Raw genomic sequence first — 26,828 nt, 5'->3', positions numbered from 1 at the left:
TTGTTGGCCTCCATATACGTCGATAAATTGTCAATCTGCCTTTGGAGTCCGATGGCCGTTTGATTCAGCAAGATCAAGTCGTCCGCGTACCACAGTCTAGACATTTTCACATCACCCAGCTTCGGAGGAAACGCTCCAACCGATTCTTCAGTCTCTTGAAAATCACCAATAAAGGTGATGAAGAGCGCTGAGACTAGGGGGCAGCCTTGTTGGACCCCTCTTTCTGTAAGGATTGGATCCGATAAGCTTCCCTGCTGACACAGCCTCACTCTCAGCAATGTTTTTGCGTGGAGGGCCTTGATAGGGTCCAAGATTGGTTTAGGGCACTTCCAGTTTTCTAGCTTTGCCCATAATTTGGCTCGATCCACTGTATCAAACGCCTGGGATAGGTCAATCATGGCCATGTGTACTCCAGGGGCACCTCCTTTAACTCTCGCTTTGATGGTATTCAAGATTAGGATATTTATCGCTGTTCCCGCTCCTTTTTGGAATCCGGTCTGGAAAGTATCAAGCAGTGGCGCTTGTTTGGCCCAGTCTTTAAAGTAATTGAGTGTCAGTGAGGCAAAAATCTTCCCAATAATGTCTAGTAGGACAATCGGTCTGTGGTTGTTTGGGTCCGATCTGACCCCCTTTTTATAGATCGGGACAAGGACCGCCTCTGTCCAGGTCTTCGGGATTTGTTTTTGTTTACGACATTGCTCGAACAGCTCACAGATCAGGCCCGCCCAAGCTTGGGGATGCTGCTTCAAATCTAGGTTGGTAAGGCCGTCCGGGCCGGGGGCCCTTGAGTTCTTCAAACGTGAGATTGTGCTCGCGATGTCTTCCAAGACAGCCATGTTCACTCAGGGCTCACTCTGGTCTCCTTGTTGAAATGGAGCTGGACTCTTCAGAGTGCCGGCTGAAGGCAGGGCGTACAGCTCAGTGAAATATAAGCTCCACTGCTGTTCAGTGACGTTGCTTACAATCTGAGGTGGGTTCTGGCCATTGACCGTTTTTAGTATGGACCAGAAGTCACGGCTACTTTTAGAGATCCCAATTTTCAGCATTGCCTCTGCGTCTTTCTGATATAAATTTTGACGTTCTTGTGTGAGCCATGCTTTGTATATTGTTTTCCCCCTTTGGTAGGCTTTCCAACATTCTTCATTGTGATTTTTTGACGCTACTCTTTTTAATTTTCTGATTTCTTTGTGTTTCATTACAACCGCAGTATTATAGATGTGGGCGTGTGGAGGTTGATGTCGGACTTTCCCACCAAAGTCCACTTTATGTGGTATCAGTAATGATACATATTCCGGACGTTGGACTTCTGCACCCTTGTTGGTGATTGGTTGTTTTTTGCGCAATCTATCCTTTACTTCAATTATGTTATCCGAGGTCAGGCGGATTCGGTTTTGCTGCTTGTTCGTATCGATTTCAAAGGGATAGATTAGACGGTCTTTCACTTCACCACTCCAAGATAGGTGCAGCAAGTTGTGGTCACTTTCAGTTGTTCTTTTGACTCTGAATTCTTGGAAGTATGGAATTAAGCCCTCTGAGATAAAGATGTAATCTAGAACAGCAATAGACGATTCTCTTTCCCAGGTAGGGAATGACGTACCTCCTTCTTGGAGTGTGGCCACATTGCACAACTGTCTAGACCTCATCAGGGCTAGCCATGCAATGCCTCTCTCATCAGATTTTCTCAGGGCTGGGCACACCATCTCGTCAGTTGAGCATGATCCACATTTGGCATTCAGATCCCCACAGATGATGAAGTTGGGGATATCGTGACTGATTCTGATGTCGTCGATGGTGTCAGCCACTTGATTGCAGAAGTCTTTTATAGCAGTTTTCTCGGGGTTCCAGTAAAGATTGAGTATGGCAAGGTCAGAGCAGAGCCTCCCCTTCCCGCCCTGACCTTGATGGTGCCAACTGGCCATTGTGGCTAGCATGCCGTACTCCTCTCTGATTTTCTTCTTCATAGCGATTCCTGAGCCCAGACGTACAGCGGTTAGCAGTCCGCCTGATGGCCTGCCCACCGTGGGTTTCTGGGCTGGAGATATCTCAATTATGAATCCTTCCAGCGATGGTTTGTCTGTTAGCCAAGTTTCTTGGAAGCAGATTAGATCAAATTTATTCCAATTTGTACCACTTGGTTGGGTTAAGTGGTGGTACCCTCTCGTATTCCATGATGCCATCTGAAGCACTGTTTTGTCCCAGCGTTGGGTCTTGTCGGTGGACGGCTTCCTTGCAAAGACGGCATCACGGATTAACTGCTAATCCTTTTTCGTCCTACCGAAGGTGTCAGCGATCCATTTCCAAGGCTTTGGTGCCGTTGTTGCTGGTGTGATAGGCTTGGACCGCGCTATCTGGTCACTGCCTAGCTGGTCAGACCTAGGACTGCCCTCTCGTCGACAGTGGCCATTTTGCGCTCTGTTGCTGGATCCGAACCTTTTGTGAGGATAAACGTCTTGGTTTCTCCACTCTTCTTTTTGGCGGTCTGCCGGGCGGACTCTTCTTCTGTTTTCTTCTGAGGCTGAAGGAACTTTTGGCTCAATTTTCCCTCTTGGCGCAAGACTTTCTTCTATCCTTGCGCCCTTCCCCATCTCCTTTCTCCTTGTCTGTAATTTTTCCAATTTTAGGCCCATACGCTGAAGGTCTTTTGATATTTCTAGGGGCCCTTCGTTTAGAGCATTAGCTCTTACATGCAGGTAGGCTTTGGCTTTGTGGTCTCTATGATATGGCTCTATCAGAACCAAGTCACTTGTTGACAGGTGCCGAAGTTTGTCTACTTTTGATATTTTTAGGACCGCTCTTCTGTTTAGAACCATGTAGCTGTCTCTTGCCGAGATTTGCTCTAGTTTAAATAGGGAGGTATCAGAGAGTTCTAACTCTTTTTTTACAATAGTTTCTGTCCGTCTGCTGCGGTCTTTGGGCGAGGGTCTTCGATGGTATCTTTGTTCTTGTGTTCGAGACTTCCAAGCAGGTTTTCCGATTTCTCTGTTCTCGGGGTGCTTCGATTCTTTAATTTTTAGACCTTCTATCGCTTCTAATCCCAGACTGGGTGAGCTCGAGCACTGCCTTTCCCGACGGCTTGACCTCCTAGAACCCATAGTCCCTTCTTTCGGCGAACTAAGTCGCCTTGTTGTTTTTCGCTCTTCTCTGGGTGGGCTCTTTGAGTCCTCAGATCGGGATGATTCTGATGGAGGTGAAGTAGCGTTGGCATACTCCACCAGCTGGCAGTCATTTGGAGAATCAGGGTCGGGGCTTGCATCACAGGGCCCATTTAACAGTGCTGTCTGGTCATGGTTCTTCTGGGTGCTCTCAATGTCTGGGTTGTTGTTGCCCTTTTTTACTCGTTATAATGGGGCTCGGGTGTTGTGGATTAACACTCCTAGTTTGAGGACTGGTCGATAGGCTGGCTGCGTATACTGGAGACCTCTTTCTAGGGATGCGCAGGAGCGGCCCTTCTGTCTGGTTTTTCGCATTGATTGGTTTTGTTGTTACTTGTCTTGTCACTGGGAGCGCTTCTCGCAGTTTCGCTGGGCCTTTTGCGAAGATTGGAGCTATGTCTTTCTTTTTTGTTAATGCTTCTTCAGTTTGGGTACTGCTAGTAATTAATGCAGCAGTGTGTTGAACTCTGGGGGTGATGTTAGACAATTCCTTCCCCAGACTTTTTATTTTTTCTTCAAGGCTCAGTTGCATGTTTTTTGAGTTATGATCTGTGGCCGTTACATAGCCTTCTATAAATGTCAATTTCTCCTTTAGAGAAGTAATCATTGTTGTATTATCCTTTAGAGCTTCGTGGATGGATTCGTAGAGTTTGCTGAAAGGATTGAGGGCTATTGTAAGTGCCGACATAATAGTCAGGAGGTCCGTCTTTTTTTTGGATGATGGTATTTCTTTGTCAGACAATCCCGACATGTCGCTTTGTCCTCTTAGTCTAATCGGCGTGTGTAAGCCTCTTTCAGCTTGTAGCTGCTGTCTCCTTTCTATATAGTTTTTTCCCAATACTGATGCAGACTCTCGGTTGTCGGCGGATTTGTCCGCCCCAGTTCTGTTGTTATTGAACTGTGTGTGAGGGCGGGTCCAAGCGTTGGGGTCTTCTGCCTGAGTGTGTCTTGTTCTGATTGATGGTCTGTCACTCAACTCCGTGCACGCACTCTGTGGTGGGATTTGGTTCTGTTGTGCTACTGGTGGTTCTTTCACGGGATCTGTTGGTCGGGGATCATTTAAATAGTTCATCTGCACGGGGTTAGGCTCTTCGAGTCTTGTTATTTGAGCTGGTTCCCCCACCAGGTTAGACAGTGTGTTCAATTCGTCCGTGATCGCTTCTTCTTCTGAGTGCCTTGAGAGCTCCAGCCGTGGGTTTACCAATAGTGGCGAGGATTTAGGCAGGTTATTCGGCGTGCGGGCCTCCGCCCTTATTCCAACTAGGGCCCCGTCTTCATTGCAAGGTTTGCGTGCGTGCCATTTGATCTTAAGTGCTAGATTACTCTCAGTTAGGTCTGTTTTACGGATTTTATTCACTGGCGGGGGTTCTTGTGCCGCCTCCAGTAATTCCGCGTCAGACAACTCTTGATCAGAGTGCAGTTTCCTCTTGCTATGTTTTAAGAAATAGTCCTTCAGCGAGGGGAGTGTTGGTGGTCTTATCGGCTCCTTGCCTCCTACTGTAGCTTTATGGCCAGCCTTCCGCCCTTTTTTTACACAGACCTTCCCATCCGGGACTTTCTCTTTTGGTCTGTCTTTCATTGTTTTTTTGTAGAGTCTTGGTCTCGTAGAGACTTCTTGGTTTTTCTTTTGACTTTTGTCCTCTTCCCTCTCTGATTCAGAGTCGAAGTCAAGTGATGATATAGCTTCGTAATTCTTTGCTGACACGTCAGTAGTTTTTGTGCTTACATTTCCATTATTTTCCTGGCTCTTAGATCTTCTAGGTCTTATACTCGGTTTGCTGGCTGTTCTGGTTCCAGTCGAAGAGGCCTGGCCTGAAGAGTTTAGACATTCTTGTGTTTCAAACACTGAGTCATCGTTATTTTCTTCGTCGCACGGGGCTGCCTCATCTTTTGATGTCACCATGCTGGCCCCCCTGCTATGGGACTCTGCTGCTGTTGGTGTTGGTGTCGTATCCTGGCAAATACTCAGAGTAGATTGCGGCACGTTAGCGCTGTGAATTGCGACTGTCGTCGACCTACCATTTTCCGACCTCTCGGTTCGCAGCGTGCCATTTACTTCAGATTTTTCCCCCTCAACCCCCAACCCTCCTGGGAGCACCAACTGAGGTGGGCTCTGCCTGTACCTCCGCTCGCAGGCCTCTTCGACTATGAGCACCCCCTGCCCAGCAGACCACCGCCTAGATCGTCCACCGACGGTCTCAGGCTCATAGTCACTCGTCGGAGCGGTAAGCCTGCTGGGGGGTGCCTGCGTTATGGGGGTCGGCGGGACTCGCTCAGGCGTGGTACTAGGGTCAATTGCAGGTTCACGCTGCAGTTTGTTACTGTGCATCCATCGACACGGTTCTATTTCGTTGGTGGAGGCCGGTGAAGCCATGGTGGAGATGGCGCTCTGGTAAACCCCGCTGGACGGACAAGTGGACACTTGCTGTCCGTCGTTGCAGTTCCGGGTGGCTGAAAACGACTAAGGACGGTCGGCGGCAGACAGCAGGAAGAGGGTTCACGAGGTTCACAGGTAAGAGTGGGAAGAGGAACGTGGGACGGGGAAGGGGAAGGGGGAGGAAAAAGGGAGAGGAAGGTGAAAAGCGAAAAGGGGGAAAGGTAGATGGGGAGGAGGGGGGAGAAGGGGAAAAGGGAAGGAGAAGGGGCTGAAGTACCTCAGGCGCTCTTTCCCACCAAACGCCTTCTCCTTCAGGTCACTTCGCCGATCGTCTTCTGGGTTCCGTCTTCCTACTCCGACTCCCGGCACCCGACACCTGACACACTGTGCCACACACCGCGCCGCGCTCCGCGCGGGGCTTATGTAGGAAAAGGTCAAAGTTCGCACAATCCTCGGAGAAGAAACACAGCGGTCCGCCTCCAGACTCCACCTGACACACTGTGCCACACAACCCCATGAATATAGGGAGAATGTTTCCACTCGCCCTGAAAGGCTAAAATGTAGGTTCACAGTCTCCACTTGTGAGATAGAATCCCCTGAGATACTAAAGTTAAAATGTGGGCTCTCAACTTAGCATACTGCTAAATGCAGGACCTGAAACCTGTCAGCCAGCTCCTGCAGTGGCTGAGGTTTGCAGCAGGAAGACCGGTCACTTCCCTCTCAAGGAGAAATATATCTTTGAAGACACCCTGCTGCTTGGCATTCAGATGTCTACTACGTCCGAGAGACACTGCTTAACTGGTAGTGATCATTCCCTTTCTGTCAGGGATTGACTAGTTCAGATTGATGTCACGGTTACTCATATCCAAAATAGGAGACCCAAATGGCTCGAGCAATACTTTGTAAGTGTAAAGCCTGGTAAGAAGTACTAAAATAAATGGTATGGGTACACCACTCCCATTCTGCTACTAACGTCACCTTTTCTATCACTCAATGGTAGAAAACCTGATACTCTGCTTTGCCCCGGTTGGTTGGAATGCCTTGCTTTGTGGTAATGGATCGCAGCATATCACAAGTGTGGTAGTGAGAACTCAAGCGGCATATAAGGATCAATTTCATTGCGATCACAAGATGAAAGTTCGACACTAGTTGGTAGGAGACATGGTCCTAGCACGCAATCGCAGATACAACCCCAAGTGCCAAGGAGACAATTTCCTGGCTCACAAAATTACTTTTGAAATGAGGGGGAAACATAGTGGTCCTAGAAGGTGTGGAAGTGTGGTCTATGTAATGCAAAATGTCATATAATGGCAACTCACGGTAAGGTGACACCAGGGGAGAGGAGCGCCCATATGAGCAAATCCAAGCCATGGCACTCATCAACCTGGGGTACATTGACACCAGTGAGCTACTGGGGCTACCTCATGCTGACCTAAATGATGCAATGACAACTCACTGGGGACTGGGCTCTGTTCTGTCCTGAGTTCAAGTGCAAACCCCTTGGGCTCAGTAAGACTCATCAAGAAGCCATCTTGTCTGAAGGATTTTGTGTGTAGATAATGTGAGTACTTTTTACATGGAGAGCGTGATGTGCTGGGAGTTCCACTTATGAGGCCACATAGCATCGGACAAAGTCTCTGGAACCACTGTGGCTTGGAGAGAAGACAGTTGGGGGTAAAGACTGCTGCGTGAAAGACAAAGCTACTTGGAAGCACTCCCTGCTTCACTGCACTCGCTCCATTTTACTGGCATGTCCACTTAACACCAGCTATGCAGCGAAGAACTTGTTGTGTTTCAAAAAGCCAAGAGCAAACTAATCCAAGGTCTTCATGATCTTGCAAAGTGCTGGATGCATTGAATGGTTACCCATCTGGCACTTGTACATACCATGCATGGCCGACATGTGTATTGCACATCGCTGCACAAATGTTCTCTCAAAACACATGCTAACACATTCCCACAAAGGCGGACCTGTTTAAAAAGTACTGGAGTGCTAATCGCTCACCTGCGCATTCTTGTGCTAAAGGTATCTCTGTGGCGGGCTGAGTGCACGAGCATGGGACTGAGTTTCTGTAGTACCACCCCAAGCGTTATTTGCGTTATCCACCAGAGCAAGATTATCATTGCAAAACGAATCAATGTTTAGGCTTAAGGGGGCAGTACATGCACCCCAATATGCAAACCAAGTGCGTAGCACTCCATGAAGCAAAAGGAAACATCTCTTTAGTTTAGGAAACTAGTGCCATGGTGGTGGCTGTACGCTACACAAAAGGCAACGTTTGCGTGGCCTTTCTGTGAGGGCCACGTGCACAGAAGCGGAATGTACTATAGCGGGACATATGAGCATCGATCCCTTGCAGTGGAACCTTTATGCCACAGCAGCGTAAACGCAATATGATTGTACAGTGACACCATTTTACAGCAAAAGAAGCTTCCACTGATGCTAAACACATTAAGTGAATTAGGGTGCCATTTCCTAAAGCCCACGGCTCAGAAAAAGTGGTGGCAAAAAAGCCGTGAGCTTTTACAACGACATTTTCCAATCCATAGGATTTTAATATATTTGTCAGGTGAGGTGGGGTTGGGGTGCAGAACAGACTTAACCCGTGTGCCTCCTTTTCCCACTCCACCTGACAAACCTGCATACATTGGCACAGTGTGTAATGTTCATGCTGTCACTGGGAGGGGGGGGGGCAATACACATCTAGGGAACCTACCTCACTTTGGCACCTGATAAAAGCAGGCACGTTCCATAGGAATCCATTGTAAATGCTTCAGGAAATCGTTAATTGTGGGAGGCATTTGCACTGTTTCTACCACGTCGAGGAACAGTGCGTTGTTAACATGTCTATGCTCGTCACCTAACTTGGCCACTGCGGGATTGAAAGGGTGCACAGATATGTACATGTCGGTGGTGAACTGTGCGCTATTTAGGTTTCACATGAAAAAGGCCCTCTAAGACCTTGGTACAGCTGGTCCCACACAGACAGAGCTCTGTCATGCAGTCACACCAACTCCCCCTCAGGACCTCAGAAGCTTAGCAGCAGCAGTGTACGTCCTAAACAGAGGATGTTGCCAGCGGCAGAGTGGAGGGACCCAGCACCTCGGAGTAAAATGCTGCTTTTACTATCCGCAGAAGCAACAAGCGCCACCATACACAGCATTAACTTGTTCTTGGGTAGTGTTATTCCGCAGGATACATTCATGTCAAGATTCGGAATGACACCCTAGATAACGTGAGCTTCGTTTTTGCTCCCATCATTTATTGTTTTTATTTCGGGAAACATAAAAGGCTCCATAAAAGTAAACCAATGCCAAGACAGGTTATAAATACAATAAGTATATAAGTCGTTTAAACCATTTGCAGACATAACATCAAGACTGTAATCGAGTTTTTAAAGCACCAATAAAACACCTTTCATCTACTTAGCACACAGAAAGATCATTCAGCAGCAATAGAAATCTAATTAGCCGGGCGACAGCGCTACCTCAAGACAAGGGCTAAAGTGTTATGATGACTTACACTGCACTGAAGGCCAAAACATGGAATGCAAAAACTCTTCTGTAATCGTCGGTTTGCACGTACAAAACGTATCCTCTATAGGTTTAACATGCCAAGACGTGACATTTAACGGTAGTACATTAAGGGCCAGATTCATTGAATTTTCTGTGTGATAAATAGGGACTTGCGCACCAAACCGCACGCAAAATCCCCTTGGACGATTCATGGAATTGACTGCGCGGGACTTTTTCGTACTTTGCAGGGACTTCGGGCAGGCTCGGCACGTCTCTGCGTGCAGTCGATCGCCCTGCGCAAGACACCTCGCAGAGCGTGGGCATGGCCTGCGCAGAGGCCAGAGTAGGGGGAGGACAATGGAACATGGGGAAGAACATGGAACCATGTGGGTGTTACGAGGGATGGGCCACAGGCAGTCCAACGCATGCCCACAAATGCACGGTACGAAGTGTATTCATGGTTGTTACTGTACAAACACTCATCGGGAAAAGGCCCATGCAAAGCACTCTATCCACCACCCGAAGGCAGGCGTACAGACTCTTGTGCATTGGAATCACCTCTGTGTGGTGAGATTGCATGTTGGATTTACTAGTGCGTGCACGCAGACGGGGCTCGGAACTAACTTAGAGGTGCGGGTACGCAGTGTAGCAGGGTGTATGAATGGTTTACGGGGGCTTGCATGCAGATTTTCCAGAGTTTTACCAGAGTTACGGAAATGTGTAATGTGCCGGTAATAGTTACGGGGGACTCTGTGTAGTGTCCCCGAGGTGCAGGCCTGGTTTTTGGGCACCCCATGCACTGTTTGAAGGGTGCATGTGTTTGCACCGGAGGAGCACACAAAGATAGCTGTATCTGGCTCTTTTTGCTTTGATGGGGGCGTGTCAGGGGCGTTCTGGCCGCGACTTGCGTATAGTCACTTTGCGCAAACAATTCCATGAATACGCGGAGCGTGCAGAAAAACATCTGCAAGCAGGCTCAGCACGAGGTGTTCTCGGCGCACAGTCTTTGCAGCATCTGTGCACTTTTTCGTGATTCAGCACCTAAATCTGAATTTATTTAGAAGTGTGCAGACAAAGGTATTTTTTAACCAAAAGAGATGAGGCTCCAGACCAGAAGTTGTTTTTAAGGGGATAATTTTTGCTGTCTATGAAGGCGATCCGAAGTAGAACATATTCCCATTATTCAAATCTACCCATCTCCAATTCTATGTTTATTTGTATCTATGTGAAAATGTTGAGTGTAAAATGATATCTTAAAAAAAAAACGCCAGCAGTTGCATTCATTTTTACATTTTTATAGGGGCGACCTACAGTGGTGCCTCTCAGAATGGGGGTCGAAGCAGGGGTGCCGGCTCTGGTGCTATTACTGCCGCTATTCTAATGCTGGCATTGCCATTAGGAACAGCTAATCTGGTGACACTACCGCAGGTCACTGCTACCACCTCCGGCGCCAGCAGCAGGGGCACCACATTAGTTCTACAAAGAGGAAATCTACCATCCCTACAAGGGATGGTGGGACAAATTGACACTTCGCCTCAGGTGGAAGACATGCTTAGTTTAGTTTTTTTTTTAAAGTGTGCAGACTGTGCAGCAGCTTCTAACAACCACTGAAAACATAAAACATGAAATTACAGAGCCCAGATAATTATATGGCAAATCCAATAGTCATAGGAGAGAGTAGGGATATACATTGAAAATTGCATCTTGCTAGAGCATTGGCGCCCAAAGAGTTCATGCCCCACCAAAGGATGGCACCACCAAACACAAGGCACCTGCGAGCAGCACACTCAACTGCTAAAAGTAGTGTCTATGGAAGACTGAAAGAAATATCAACCACAGACCAGAGTTATCCAAATTCCCTCTTCCTGAGGAACATATTCTTTTAAACAATTCCATCCAATTTCTCCTCATTTTGTGACTGATTTATTTGTTCTCCTGGTTTCGTAGCTTTTCATATAAGTAGTCGGAGCCAGAGTTGTTTTTCTTATTCAGTGTATAAGAAAAGGAAATTGGTACAACAAACACCAATGTGACATAAAAAGAAACGTTGTGGACCCTTAAAGGAGTTCCTCTTTGACCAGTAATAGATATCTTACCTGCTGTCATCTTTTGTTTATTTAATTGTCTATGTTGTAACCTTTTTATAGACCAAAAATCCTGCAGAAACCTCAAATTCTTGGCACATTCTGTAGGTATTTGTGTCTCTGGCTTCTCTCTGCTTCTTGTTTTTTTGTATATAACACAACGCTCACTAGGACAAAGTGGAACTGAATATTTCCTGGCAGAGATGAAGATTCTCATGTTAGGATTATATAGCCTAGAACTGTCTTTTACTTCTCGTTACTCCCCTACATTTGTTCAGAAATATAATTTTACATGACTGCTTTCAGCTATGAATCAAATACTGGGGGTGCCACCTTCTTTTGACTGACTCTAGGTGCATTTATGGTCAAGTAGTTAGGTTGCACATAGCACAGAGTAAAAACATGGGGCTGGATGAATGTGACTGACTGCAATGAGCTCAACGAGGCCTGGGGGGGAGCTGCAAAGAACTTAAATAGGAGATCACTCTCCCCCCTCTCAAAAAACGTTAAAAACAAAAAGGAAAAAACGTGTAAGAACACCAAAAATGTGACTTTCTTTCTTTTAAGTGTGATCTGCATCTAACGTACTGAAGTTCCTTGTAAAAGTGTTTTCAATTGAAAGTAAATAAAAAAATACAAATAAAAAAATGTGAGTGCAATGAAAATCCAGAACCTTGATGCAGCACAGATTAGTTTAGTATACTGCTGATTTACATTCGTGGCTTTTTTTGGGAGGGGATGGGGGTTTCCACCATTTCCACACTTATTTGCATAAATAAAAGTCCTTCACTCATTTGAAGGCCCAGCATGCAGTTCGAGAGTAAGGCTTGCCTTTTACCTTCCCAGTCCAGCTCGTTGCCCTGTCCGGTGTACTCGAAGGAGTCCGCTTCGTCGGGAGTATCCAGGTCATCCACATTGATATCCAGCTCGTCCGGTGTGTCCAGGTTATCATCAGACAATATGGACCCTTCACTATGATCCAAGGACAAGTTGATGTTGGGAGCTGTGAGCTTTATCCTTCTAGGATGGGTGCCGTTAAGATCCAATGAGTTGGGAGGTTCTGTAATTGAGCATTAAGAAACCATAAGTATAATAAATCATATTTCACCTTTCACCTTTAACAGCAATGAAGACATGTTGCCTTAAAAGAAAATCTGAATTCGAACAGTATGGGGGTCCTTACGACACAGGCGTTAACCATGGTGCTATTAGCGCCATGGTTGACGCCGGTATTTTAACGATTGCGCCATAGTGGATGGCGGAATTACCGCCCCATTCCAAGGTTGGCGGGGCGGTAATACCCCATTCACCATTGGCCCTTCCCCATTCCCATTTTTGCCCACATAGGGCTCAATGGGAATGTGGAAGGAGGTAATTACGGTACCGCAAATTGCGGTCCTGTAATTACCTCCAAGGTCCCTTTGCGGGTACAATCCTTTACGGCTGGTAAAACCAGCCGTTAAGGTAGGGAGCCGCAAAGGGACCTCGTAATTAGGCGGTAAGGTGTTAACGGCGCTGCAACCTTTTCGGCCCCGTTAACCCCTTACCGCCTGGGTCGTAATGAGGCCCTATATCAGATATTACATGTTACGGTGTGTTCATAATTCAATTTATTTGGACATCTTTGGAGCATTTATTTTAGGTACATATAGATATGGTTTGTTAACTGATTATTAAATAAACAGAAATATTACTTGTGTATACCTTAAACAAACATGCTCTCAAATGCAAATCCTAAATGTGGGGGGTGGGGGGTACAAAAAAGCACAGATGCCCTTGGATAAATTGACAAATAACAGCGTTATTCTTTCTAGTAAGAGACCCTTCGCTTCTGGGCCTGACAGGATCTTGCCTTCCTCTTGGCCTCTTGAAGTTACTCTGTCCTACCTATTTTAAATTCACACTTTTCAAATCTGAGGCTTACACGTACCCTGCAGGTCCTACTTTCTATCCATGTTACTAATCCAAACTAACGAATCCCCAACAAACAAATGAGAAAAACAATCCCCCTTTAGTGGCAATTTTTCGGCACCACAAGGAACGGTCACCAGAAGGGGTTCCTCTGACTGTGTCAGTTTTCCACAATCCTCATACCACCTTAATGAGTCACAGAAAATACACCTCAGTCTAATTAAGGGTTCATACACCCCATCACTTCACTACTGACATCATTAAAGATATCAGACCATGCACTGTAATCAACTTCCTAACCTCATGATACCTATGGGTAATATCCTTTGACCTTGGCCTGAAGGCCATACCCAGAAGCAGTACCCCTAAAAACAGTGTCCACAGGGACTGGTCTACTTCCATGCCATGTGTCCATGGCATTTGGTGCATGGTCTTTGGCCATGCCCTAGACCCAGTACCCATCGCCACAGTACCCTGAGGCGATGGCCTACTGCAATTTCCAGTGGGTACTTCAATGAAACAGTGACAATATACATGGTATCCGTTTACTAGGGAGGCATCTGGAGCATGGCCAGCAGCATTATCCACTCCAAGAGTAACCAGAGTGCATGGGCTGTGAGTACCTTGTCAGGAACTGGCCTCCGTCCATGCAACAGAACCAGTACTGATATCCTCTTTACCCACAAGGCATAGCTTGAGATCCTCTCTCTTAGGTCTTGCATATGTTAAATATAATCCAGCTGTCCTCTTTGCATTCAGTGTGTGGATGCATTGGTCTTGTGATATGCAATATCATCAGGAATATCAGTGATGAGATCATGTGTGATGCCATGTTTGATGTCATGAGTAGAGCAAGGTGAATGAGTTATGGTTGCACTGAAATCATAACAATTGTTGTTAATGTTTTGAACTGTAACTATATTGTTCCTTCAATTGAAGTTCGTTTTGGGGAAACTGGCACGTTTTTTTTATGCAGTTTATTATATCACCATACGTGAGTACTATAACTTCTCCTGTCAAAGGGTTTCTTTCAGTATATATCTAAAAGTGAATAGATTGAAAGATAGATGGATAGTGATAGATAGTATCACAAAAGTAAATGTAAGTAACTGCTATTTTTATTTGGGATAACCTTACACAGGATGAAGCAAATAATAAAATAAACATGGAATATGTAGCTCAAAATCTCAGGTCTCTCAACAATTAAGGAAAATGTCTTCCTGGGTTAGGGCTTCCTACCCAGTCTTTCATTCCTCTACCCTAAGAAACTCTGTTTGAAAGCTCTCTAGGGTTACCCATTAGGGACCTTCTCAGTACTGGACTTTTAGAGTTTCCCACTCACTGTGTCTCTGTCTTTCTAGGTTTTAGGGTTGCCCTAGGTCGGCTTAAATGCCACTTCCCTCAAGCACCCTGGGCTTAAAGCAGTTCCTGAATCATTCTTTATTTTTATTTGTTTGTATTGCTTTTAGAACGAACGATAGCTCAAGAGCTGCAGAGCGCTTTGCAACAGGATTATGCCAGAACTGGGGTTGGCATTTTATACAGTAATGCAGTACTGTTGGTGGAGGGAGAGAGGGATTTTTATTCCTCTGGCAGGTATTGTTGAAAGAGACACGTTTTTAGTGTTTTGCGTAACCAGGGGGATCATAGGGGCATTCTGAGCCTCTACTGTGATTGAGTTCCAGATGGTCGGATGTGGCAGGAGGACCGATTGCGAATCTTCTCTTTACAGGCTTGATTTGACTCCAACGTTTTTGCTACGTGAGGTGCGAGAGCCTCCAGAGGTGTGGAGTTTAGCCAAGTATGTTGGTGTTCCGCTTGACACTGCTTTGTAGGTGATACATGCAGTTTTTAATATGGTCCTGGCAGGGATGGGGAGCCAATGGAGTGTGTGCAGTGTTGGAGAGATGTTGGCATGCACCTGTGATGAAGTGGGCGGTAGCGTGGTATGCTGCTTTGAAAGTGGCCAGGTGTGTGGCTGCAAGTCCACTAAGAAGTGTTTTTTCCCCATCAATGTGTGAGATAATTAGGGGCTGCACCGCTGTACAAAATTTGTTTGGGGGAATTAAGGGTTTGATTTTGCAGAGTGTGGTTCTGTGGCCATGCAGTCCGTGCCTTTTTGGCTATCTGCTTTTGGATGGAAAGGCTACTGTCAACAATGAAGTCCAGGGATTTGGCTGAGATTGACAGCTGAGGGGTGAATCCATCCAGGCAAATGTCATCCAGCCATATTTGCACAAATTGTTGTTTGGGGAGGAGGGGTGATAAGGACAAATTCGATCTGGGTTCAGTTTAAGGTAAGTGTTTGACATCCATGTATGGAAAATAGCCAGGCACTCACGGAGGTGAGCAATGTCCTGGGGGCCACTGACCTTATGGTACAGCTGAGTGTCATCAGTGTACTGCTGTATGGCAATGTTGGGGTCAGTTAGGAGAGTTCCCATGGGTTCCATGCATGTATTGAAGATGATTGGGGAGAGAATGGAACCTTGGGGTACCCCACACATGACAGGGAGTCGGTTGGATCTAAATGTGCCCAGCTGTACGACCTGGTGCCTAATGGATGCAAACCATTTTAGGACAGTTCTAGAGAAGCCCAGCCTGTCGGCGAGGAGGGAGAGGAGTGTTTGGTGATCAACTGTTTCGAAGGCAGCTGAGAGGTCTATGAAGACTAGGAGACATGAGTCACCAGTTTCAGTGACTCTGAGCACATCATCCACCACATGGATGATTGTAGTCTCAGTGCTGCATTTGGGGTGGAAACCAGACTTGTGATTGGGGAAAAGATGAAGCTGGCTAATTTTGGCAAGTATTTGGGTCGCAACTTCTCAGTAAGCTTCCCGCGGAACATGAGGCTTGTGACAGGTCTGTAGTTGGCTAGGTCCTCGGGATCAAGCAAGGGTTTTTTGTCTCCAACACGTCGGGAGGCGTTCAGAATACCTTGGAGTGCATTAAGTGCTGGCCAGTGAGTTGTTAAATTGGGGAGGATGGGAGAAAGTCATCCATGTATGCAGTGGGTTTGAGTGAAGGAACAAGTTACTACCTGTAACTTAGCTTCAGATTTGGTAGCACGTACAATGGCAGTATGACCAAGAAGAGCCCCAGAGGGGCAGGAGAGGGGGTTCGCATGTGAATCCATGCCAGACCCATGCTGGAGAACAATAGTTACAGACAAGTAACTTGTTCCTTCTCCAGCATGGGGTCTGGCATGGATTCACATGCTCATGAATAAAGAATATATAGCAGTACAACATTACACAACCACGGGAGGTGGCAAGGCTCAACAGAAGCAATTACTCTTACCTCCGGAACAGGCTCACCATCAAGCAAACAGGTTGCGTAGCACTGCTTGGCCGACCCTGACCTCATCTCTGGAATCCCCGTCGACACAGCCAAATCGTGTGAAGGTGTGCGTGGACCTCTATGTAGCAGCCCTGCAGATCTCCAGCAGGGGCACACCAGACAGGAATGCCGTTGTTGCAGCAATCGCTCTGATAGGTCTCGGACGGCCCGGCTGTGGTCGGTTTACCAACTGGTGACAGTGTGTGATACAGCTGAAGAGCCACCGCTAGATGGAAGCCTTGGACAAGGCATTCCCATGGTTCACAGGACCAAAGTTCACGAATATTTGAGATGTCTTCCGGAAACTCTCTGTGCGTGCCATATAGAACTTCAGAGCACGAGCCACATCCAGCGAGTGCAAAGTCCTTTCTGCCGACGACAAATATTCCGGAAAAAACTCAGGCAACACCAAAGGCAGGTTGAGGTGGAATTCTGATGGAACCTTTGGCATGAAGGAGGCATGAACACCCTTGTGTTGTGAAAAGTCACATACGGCTGTTTGCACGATAGGGCCTGGATTTCACCCACCCTCCTGGCGGAGGTGATGGCCATGAGGAAAGCCGTCTTCCATGAGAGGAACTTGAGAGGGGCCTGATGCATAGGCTAGAAGGGGGCTCCCATGAGCCTCGTCAGTACCACGTCAGCACCACGCCAGCACCCTTCACCGGAGGGAACAATCGAAACAGTCCTTTGAAGAACTCCTTGACGAGACGGTGGGACCAAAGAGAAGATCGTCCTGGAAACCTGGTGCAGCAGGAGATAGCCGCCAGATCAACTTGATAGAGGCGTGCGTCAGCCCCGCCTTGGCCAAGGACAAGAAGTACGGAAGAATCTGCGGGCCGTGACCCTCAGAGGATTGATCTTCTGTGCCCGGCATCACATAGTGAAACGCTTCCACTTGTGCCCATAGCACTTAAGAGTCGATGACACTCTTGCCCTGGAAAGGATCACCCTGCAGTCTGCCAGCAACTCATACCCTCTGAACTCTAAGGCTGCAGGAGCCAAGCCCTCAGGTTCAGCGACCCTGGGTCGTGATGCAGGATTGCGCCTCCTTCTCTGATGAACAGATCCGCAACCACTGCCAGCTTGACCTGAGGTGACATTGACAGGCTGAGAAGGTCCGGTTACCAAATATGCCTTGGCCACGCCGGGGCGATGAGGATCATCCTGCATCAGCGCCGTTTGAGTTGATTGATGACTCGCAGCAGGAGAGGCAATGGAGGGAATGCGTACAGGAACAGGCATTCGCACGGGATGGAAAACGCATCCCCATACTCCTCGGCTGGTGAAACCTGCTGGCGAATTTCTGGCATTTGGAATTCGTCGCCGTCGCAAACAGATCGTTCTCGGGTCTGCAGCACTTGAGGAAGAGGCGGTCCACCTGATCCTGTCGAAGTTTCCACTTGTGGAGGGAACGCAGCTCCCTGCTGAGGGAATCAGTGATGATGTTCTTGACACCCGCCAGGTGAAAGGGGATGAGGAACATTTCTTGGGTGACGGCCCAGAGCCACAAGTCCTGCACCTCTGTGGAGAGCACCGGGGATCTGGCGTCCCCGGTTTCCTGATGTAGAACATCGTGGTAGTGTTGCCCATGAAGACCCTCACTACTTTGCCCTTGAGGGACGGAAGGAACAATCTGAGGGCCCAGAACACTGCCTGCAGCTCCAGGATATTGATGTGGAGATACTTCTCCTCTGGCAGCCAGAGGCCTCTGGTGTGGAGACGTCCGGTGTGGGCTCCCCAGACCTCCAGGGAAGTGTCAGTGGTGACCGTCTCCTGGTACGGGGGCTCTGAAATCCTGTGCCCCCGGTGATGTTGGAGCATACGCCTCACCACCTTATCGCTCGATGGAATTCCTCGTCGAAGCAAGCTTGTCTGCGGAGCTTCCGGACACCTGGATCCAGCGAGCGTCCAGGAACTCCTGAAGGGGTCGTATCCGCAACCTGCAGAGCTGGATCAGGTAGATGCACGATGACATCATGCAGAGCAGTGACTTGATGGTCCGCAGCGCTCTTCAGTGCCAACAGCCATATTCTCTCCTCTGAGGGAGCCACCAGGCAGCAGACCGAGTTGAGCCTGACCCCCAGGAACAACGCATTCTGCAATGGTATCAAGGAAGACTTGGAATAGTTGAACGAGACACCCAGATCCATCTGCAACCAGACGGTCTTCTCCGTGTGTTCCACGGCTACACTTGTATCCCTTGTAGACACAGATGGGCCGCCACTGGTGACAGGCCTTTCGTAAACACCCTGGGAGCCAACTTCGGTCCGAAGGGGAGGGCCTTGAATTAGTAGTGCCTTCCCTGTACTACAAAGCGCAGGAACTTCCGATGCTTCCCGTGAATGAGTAAGTGGAAGTATGCGTCCTCCAGATCCAGTGACTTCAAGTAGTCTCCTTCCTCCAGTTGGTCGAGCACGTGCTGTAATGTGACCATCCTGAATTTTTGGAACTTAAGGTATCTGTTGACACGCCGCAGGTCTAGAATGGGCCTCCAGCCCCTGAACAACTTCTTTACCAAGAGGTATCTGACTCTGGAGCCCTGGAGTCGCTTTGGAACTAGCTCTATTTCCCCTTTTCTGAGGGATGTGCTGCTCCTGCTGGGTCACCGTAGGAATCAGGAGATACCTCTGCTGGAACTCTAGAGTGTGTCCATGGGAGAGAGCGTCCAGCACCCATCGGTCGGTGGAGATGATCTTCCACTCGCTGAGGAAGCCCGCCAGCTGGCCTCCCACCGGGGTGCATGTGCAGGGGCCCGACGACCAGGCTGGTTCAATCTTGCTTCGGGGCCTGCGTGCCACCTTGGGAGCAGCGACGACGTAGGCCACCTCCACCGAAAGTCTTGGAACAGCCTCTGCAGGCCTCCTGGGTCGTGGACCGGGAGGGTTGACGGTACGAAGAGGACCCTCTGCCAAAACCTTTTGACGATCTGCCGGACTTCCCGCCAGAGGTACAAAAGGAAGGACAGTGTTGTTGAAGAGTGCCCAGGGCCGTCTCCCTGTCAGTCTTAATGGCCTGCAATGACTCATCAACGGCCTTCCCAAAGAGGTTGTCCCTGTCGAAGGGCATGTCCAGCACCCTCGTCTGGACCTCCTGATGGAAGTTGGTGGCTTTCAGCCAGCCACGATGACGGAGGCAGACACCGTTCCCCATCTACTGGAACCCTGAGTCTGCAAAGCCCAGGGCCACTGTGATGGCATGGTCCGATGCCACCTCCTCCTCCTGGAGGAAGGAAAGTGCCTCGACCAGCTTGTCTTGTGTAGGAACTCCAGAAGCGGGGCCATCTTATACCACAGCTCTCTGTCATACCTGGCCAGGATTGCGAGTGTGTTGGCCACCTTGACTGTTGATGCCGTTGAGTAGATCACCTTTCTTTCCATGTCATCTAACTTCTTCACCTCGCTATTCGAAGTAACGGAGGGTGAAGATGAGGCGTTAGACGACTTCTTTCTCGCTGCAACCGAAACCACGGAGTCTGGGGAAGGCTGCAAACATAGGCACTTGGGTGCGGACTCTGGCACCCAGTACTTTTTCTCCAGCCTATCTCTCTTGGCAGCGGCGGTGGCTGGATTGCTCATCAAAGCTATGTCCTCCTCCCAAATATCATCAAGGAGAGGCACCGCCAAGATGGTCTTCTTCTTGACCTTGCCCCGTGGTATAGGAAACCTTCCTTCTTGGTTTCAGTTGGAAGAGTTCAGGCGCTATGGCGACCATGGCATGGAAAGGCTCCACCTCGTCTGGGGCAGAAGCTGTGGGCTGGGTGAACCACCCGCGATGGCCATGTCGTCGTCCATGTCGGTAGTCACTGTGTCGGTCCCCGTGTCCCTAGGGGGTGCACGTGTGGAGGTTGATGCAGTGGCATAGGGTGCTGCTTCCTCTTTTTCACCGGAGACTGGTCTGGGGCCACCGGGCCAGTGGTGTCGTCAGCATCCTTTTCCGAATCCCCGACACCAGGGTTTGTAGGGTCGAAAGGATGTACAGCGATACATCATCGGAGGGGTCAGGGTAGTAGGTCAACTGGACCGTCAGCGTCGTCATCCCCCACGTCCTCCTGGATCGTGTATACGGACATCTGGTCCTCCTCGTCTGAGGAAGAAATATCTGTGGCCTGGAGTATGGTTGAGACCTCCTCTCCCCCACACTTTTTTGCATCTTGAGGGGTTGGTTTTGGGCTTAGGGATGGAATCCTCTTCTACGGTGTCCTTTCCAATGGCTTGGCCGAGGCCTCCTGCCTCGGGGGTAAGGATACTCTGGGCACTGCCAGGGCTACCTTGACTGGGTCAGTCCCCTTGGCCTTCAACAGGGCGGCCGCCACCAGCTCCATCGTCAACGACGACATCACCTGGGCTGCCTAGGTCTTCTGGGGCAGGTCGGTCTCCTTTTCCTGCGCCTTTGTCTTCTCTGGCTTTTCTCACAGCTTCGCCGGATTAGCCGATGTCCTCTTCGAGGAGGAGCTGGAGCGATGACTGGAGATGAAGGCAGATGGTGAAGATTAGTGCACCCTGCCCATTGCAGGACCAGCTTGCATGGCGACCCCGGCGGAAATGGACTTACGGTGCTTGGCCTTGTATTGGGCCCCCACGGATGGAGCGCCCTCAAAGGACTTAGAAGATTGCTCCTTGGACTGCCCGTTCCTGGGTGATGCATGCCCCTGCTTGCTGCACAGGGCAGAGGCCTTAGCACTGAGCCACGCCGCCAGCCCAATGTGACGATCCTTCACGGTTTGCTTGGAGAACCCGAAGGAGAGTTCACAATTTGCTTCCCTGTGATTGGCATGGAGCCAGAAGAAGCACTGGAGGTGTTTCTCCTATGCAAACACATTCCGCAGTCCGCAGCTGGAGCAGAGCTTGAAAAGAGAGCTTCCCTCTTTCTTCTCTTGCGACATGGTCCAGAGTGCGGTGTAGACCAATGGCCTTCTGGAATCATTGATGAAACTTCGATGATTCTTGCCCTTGAGGTGCGTTGAAATTCACCGACAAACAGATCCCTGCTTGTCGGCCGAAGGAGCAAAAGAGCACACGGCCCTATTTGACAAAAGTAGAACTTTTTATTGAAAAAAGTGTGGAAACTTAGAATAGCTCCCGGAGCAAAACACGAGGACTCCCAACACTTGAACGTGCAGTAAAAATCTGAAGATGGCTGCAAGAGGAGGGCCTTAAGGAGAGGGCAGTCATTGGCTGGGCACAGTTTGACCCAAATTTCAGTGATTGGTTTAGAGGAGAAATACAGTTTGTAAGTGAAAGTGAAACTTTTTTTCTTTTAGCGAGGATTCCCGGCCTGACGACGGGGAATATTCATGAACATGTGAATCCATGCCAGACCTCATGCTGGAGAAACAAGTGTGCCTGATAGATCATTAGTAGAGAGTAGGGTGATGTTATCCATTTTGTTGATGAAGAAGCCGTTTATTACACTGCATCTATGTTGTGAAGCCGGCAATTCTGGGTCAGGTGTGGGCTTGCAGTAGTGCTTGACTACTTCGAATAAGGCTTTGCTCCTGTTAGAGTCTGCCTCAATGGAGGAAGTGTAATAACCTGAATAAGCCTCAGAGATTATGTGTCTTCTTTGGGTACGCAGGGATTTTAGGGATGAGAGATCCTCTAGGCTGAGTTCCTAGCATCACTGCTTTTCATGGGATCTGATAGAGCATTTGTGTTCGGCTAGCTTGGGTGTGTACCATTGTGCAGTTGCTTTGACATTGGTATGAATAGACTTTAGAGGTGCGTGGGCATCCACTAGCTCTTTGGCAAGGTGGATCAATGTATCCAGAAGGGATGAGGCATTCCTTGTGGTGGGGAATGTTGTGAACATTGCCACTAGTGTGTCCAGAGGGAAATTATTGCAGGATCGGCGTTCAATAACAGGGTGTTTGTCCTGACCTTTATGGGGCATCCTTGTGTGTTATATGAGAAGGAGAATTGCGGTATGGTCAGTCTGGTCGAGGGGAAGGGGCTTTGAGCATGAGAGGATTGGGCAGGAGGTGAAGACTAGGTTGAGTGTGTGACCATTGTAATGTGTGGAGGAGGGTATGATCTGTTTGAGGTCCATGGAGTCGGTCAAAGAGAATAGGGAGTCACATAGATGTTTTGTTTGTTGGGACTCAGGGACGTTGACATCTCTGAAGAGGATATTATTATAGTAGGAAACTGTTGCAGTGGAGAGAAAGTTAGAAAGGTCATAGATGAAGTTACCACTCCTTTGAGGTGGCCTGTAAATAAGTTAGATTGTCTGAGATGGAGAATCGGCATGACAAGGATTCAAAGGAGCTCTGTGTGGGGGTTGAGATTACCATACAGGGCCAGTCGATCTTGTGGATGACTGCTTCCCCACCTACAGTTTTTCCTGTGCAGTCATTATGTTGGATACTGTAGTCGTTGGGTCAGAGAATATCAAAGATGTAAGGGTAGGAAGGACATAAACCATGTTTCAGTAAGGTTGAAAACGGGCATTGAAATTGTTGTTGGTTAGGAGGTCAGCGATATCGGCAGCATGTGCAACTGCTGAGCATGCGTTAACCACCATAACCAGACAGACATGACTAGAAGGTGCATGTTGTAGAGGTGCACAGGGGATATTGATGAGGTTTTTCGGATTAGCTGTCAGGGGCTGCTTTGGACGTACAGCTGTCCAATCCCTGCAGAAAATGGGAATGGAAAACGTCTCCTGGCTTGACAACTACATCTCAACCATCGATCTGGTTACTTGTGGAGTTAGGCAGGGTTCCTCTCTCTCCCCACTTTTATTTAATATTTATATGTTTCCTTTGATCCATGTGGTGGGGGGCTTCAGTCTGCGGTGCTAACTGTGCATGGATGATACCCACATTTATCCATGGTGATTCTGGGGAATCGGCAGAAGTAGCGTTATGCCAGGGTGCGTTGCAGCGCTGGATGTAGGACAACTAACTTTGCTTAAATGGTGATGTAGAGGAGCAGCTGAATGCCTCTGCAGGAAGTTCTGCCCCCCTGCTGTCTGTATGTTGGAAACATGAAATTGCACCGTGTTTGACACCAGTGGTTATGACCATACCGCAACAAGTGCTCAAGAAAAGGTATCCATTAAGAAAGACATATCAGATGTATGCCCAAAGAGATGACAATCTCTTGGAAGAGGTCCCCGAAGGAATATAAAAACAAGAGAAAGAGAAGCTGGTGACGTCACAAGAAGTGGGAGTGACGCACTAAGAAGATAAGAAGAAGATGTATGGACCATATAGAAACGAATGATGAAATAAGGAATCGAAAGACGTTCCTATACATTCAAGAAGATTGCATGTGTGAAGAGCACGTTTAATAATTGTGGAGATGCAGCAACACAAGTAGATCAAGTAATCTTAGAAGCTAGCTATAGGTAGTGAATAGACTGCAGGCGAAGCCACCATTGTATAGTGTCTGGACATCGGAGTCACACATTTGAGTAAGTTGAAACCCACAGAGAAAGAAGGATCAAGAGCAGTGTGTCACAGCAAAGAATTAGCTGTAGATTGCAGACTTGAAGGGTGAAGCTGTTTGGCTTGGTATCAAAGCTGGAGCAAGCCAATGCCAGTTATCTATCCTTGAAGAACAGAAACTGTGAGACCCTATATCATCCCTTGTTAAGGTGCAGAGAAAGAACACAATGAGTGGCAAGTTTATTACATCAAGACGATTAATTACTGAAAAATGGACCAAATTCCAGTCTTCTGTCATGTGGACGAAGGATGAAAATAGGAGTTGGGCATGCAGACCAGAATTGTGATAAGCGTGTGCCCATACTCCCTTATATTTCCAGAGATGAGAATACATTGCAAGGCCAATTTCAAAGGCAAATCCTCATGGCAGAAGGCATGGGCGATGAGAGATGTTGGGCTATTTGGGTGGGAAAGCAAAGTCAAGTCCACCTTCCGGCACCTGGGCGTGAGCTTACGTGCTGCTAAGGAGCCGGATGTTCCAGACATGGCACGAGCATGCCAACCAGTTATAGAGGGTCGTATAACAAAGGGCCTTATAGTTTAAGAGCCAATAGTAATCTGTGTACTTAATAAGTGTTGAGGATGACTTGCACTAGAGGCAGGCTTAAGTTGTCCTCCTGACAGCAGATGTCCTATCACAACCCGACCCCGTATAGAAAGTATACTTAGATGTTCCCTTTGAGCCAACCACAATCCCTCATAGGTTTTTCTTATTTGCCATGTAGTATGACGTCACTTATGACACATTCTTTGTACATAAGTGTGGTTTTATGTAAACATGCATTGAGAGCTCGAGCGAACGTCCATAGATGTCCATTGTAACTCCCTGTTGTAGACAATTGATGTTAAAACAGTTGAATGGGACTTTGCCAACTTCCTAAGTCTGTCTGATTATTTGGTGTAAGAGTTACTCTGCATCCCATCCTTTGCATGACATGTTACTGATTAAGGACAATATGTTCAGTGAGAAGACAGTGGTCTTGCTCCTGGGCTGGCAAAACTAACGTATCCTTCCGTTTTATTGACTGGAGCATTTGGACCAACCTTGGGTTCCAATTCATTCTGTTAGGAAACCAGTTGTTTTATTCCATAGTGAACTATCATGTGCACCTCAGGTAGACTCAATAACAAAGTAAGTACACTATAACCTATACAACATGAAGATAATATGTCCTTTGCTGAGCCTATATGAATGGGTGCTTTTGGTGCAGGTAGTGGAAATGTCTAGATTAAAAGATTCTATTTATATCTACCTAGGCAGTAGAAAATAAATACTGGGCAATGCATCATTTCTTTTGCAGCACAAATAAAACAATATCTCTTCAGCAAGACAATGCCAGGGTTGGCTGATCTTAGGTAGACTAATTCATTTTGGCATCTCTTATTTTGAACATACAGTTTTGCCCAGATGGGAGGCCCTGCTTATCCCTGAGCGGGCAGGAATGGTGGGGCTGAGTGGAGGGAAATCATACTTGGGGCAATACAGGGGTCATAGTTTGACCAAGATATCCTCCCCATATCATCCTCTGGCTTGGAAAAACACCCGGCCTCCTTAGACATCCCCCTGGAAGTCCCCAGTATCAGACATGGGACTTTGTCACAATACATAGTCACAAACAGGTAAAAACAGAACAACTAGACCCTGTAGTTTTGAGTTTTCAACCCAGTTCTATGCACACCAAAGGACGTTGCATAACCATAGGAAAACATACAAATAGCACACCCTCAGGATAATGTCTGTTAACAGACTGCAAGGCTGAGCAATCAGATGGTAAGGATGCTAAGGATGGATTTGGGAGATCTCTGAAGAGACCTAGAGCTTTAACCAATTAACAAAGGAAGACTTTCCTGAATCAAGCACAGTATTAAGCTGGTGAAAATCAACACAGTGCTTCCCCTGTTCTAGAAGGGCCAGTGGTAATGAGACATAATGTACAGACCCTGTTCTAGAAGGCAATGTTCCAAAGTCCATCAAGGTTAATCATAGTCATTGGGAGTTACAGGGCCCAGACACAAGTCTTTCGTCACAGTAAGGGGTTGGATCCACCAAGACATTGTCGTCTTAGTTTGGTGTGTATCTTGGTTGCGTTGCCTCATGGCATGGTAGATAATGTCTGGTTTGGTGGTAATTGGACCCCTTGTGTCCTTAGGGATCTGTAATTGGTAGGTGCTTCCCCACCGACCCTGGCAGACTCCTGATTTGGGTATTGTGGTAACTGGGTCTGTTTGGGGTTGGGAATGTTTACGTGGGTCTGATCTGGGTTTAGAATAGGAATACAGAATGGTGGCCTAGTGGGTTGGTGAAGTAGATGGAGGGAGCAGTTGTTGTTCTATCCCACAGTTGTGGGGTCTCTATCTACAATAAAAGCCTTACCAGCTTCACATAACTTGTATCAGGCGCTTTACTTTGGCAACAAGTGAAAGTGGATCAGAGGACCCAACCAGAAGACCTGATCCAGATGTGGCAGATCCCGCTGTCTCGGGTGAAAGAGAAGCAGGTGGGTGGGCGTCCGTGGGCAAAGCTTGTTGCAGGAGAGAGTTTCACTGAGACCCCACAGCTCGAGGTCTGGTCCAAGCCTTTCTGGTTTTGGATAATTTGAGGAGCATTCGTGGGACCCCTCGGATCGCTGGCAAGCGACTTGCGCAGCCCTGGCAACGGACATTAAGCTTGCGGGTTTGAGGAAAGAACCTGCGAGCGTGGAGGAGCATGGCAGAATTTTGGTTGTCATAACAACCAAAATAACAATAACGTTATGGCATGCAACGTTACTACGAGCAGTCAAGCAGTGGATCTTCATTTTGGGGTTCATCTTCTTGTTCGCAGTATCGGAGCAATGTATACCATAGGTGGACATTATCCTCATTGCAGTACTTTTGGCTCAAACAGTAGGAAGCAATCAAGACTTTCAGATGTTCATCAGCACAGTGCTTCGGGCTTCACTGTGATGCTGTTCCTCAGAACAGGAGAAGAGACTGTTTTGTGAGTCAGTGCAAGG

The 26,828-nt window shown here is 47.9% G+C and overlaps 1 protein-coding gene across 10 annotated transcripts in view; it reads right to left on the bottom strand.

Moving 5' to 3' along the window:
* The window catches only part of PRUNE2 (prune homolog 2 with BCH domain), a 743,862-nt gene that overhangs the window by 352,003 nt on the left and 365,031 nt on the right, over positions 1-26,828 (bottom strand). For all 10 annotated transcript variants that reach the window (XM_069625908.1, XM_069625910.1, XM_069625912.1 and 7 more), the window contains one exon: positions 11,968-12,189. In XM_069625908.1, coding sequence (XP_069482009.1) covers positions 11,968-12,189 — 222 coding nt within the window. The remainder of the gene's footprint in view (positions 1-11,967; positions 12,190-26,828) is intronic.

This window comes from Ambystoma mexicanum, chromosome 6p (assembly GCF_040938575.1).
Source record: "Ambystoma mexicanum isolate Mex_15411 chromosome 6p, UKY_AmexF1_1, whole genome shotgun sequence".
Taxonomy (NCBI): Eukaryota; Metazoa; Chordata; class Amphibia; order Caudata; family Ambystomatidae; genus Ambystoma; species Ambystoma mexicanum.
This window is presented reverse-complemented; position numbering and strand designations above follow the sequence as displayed.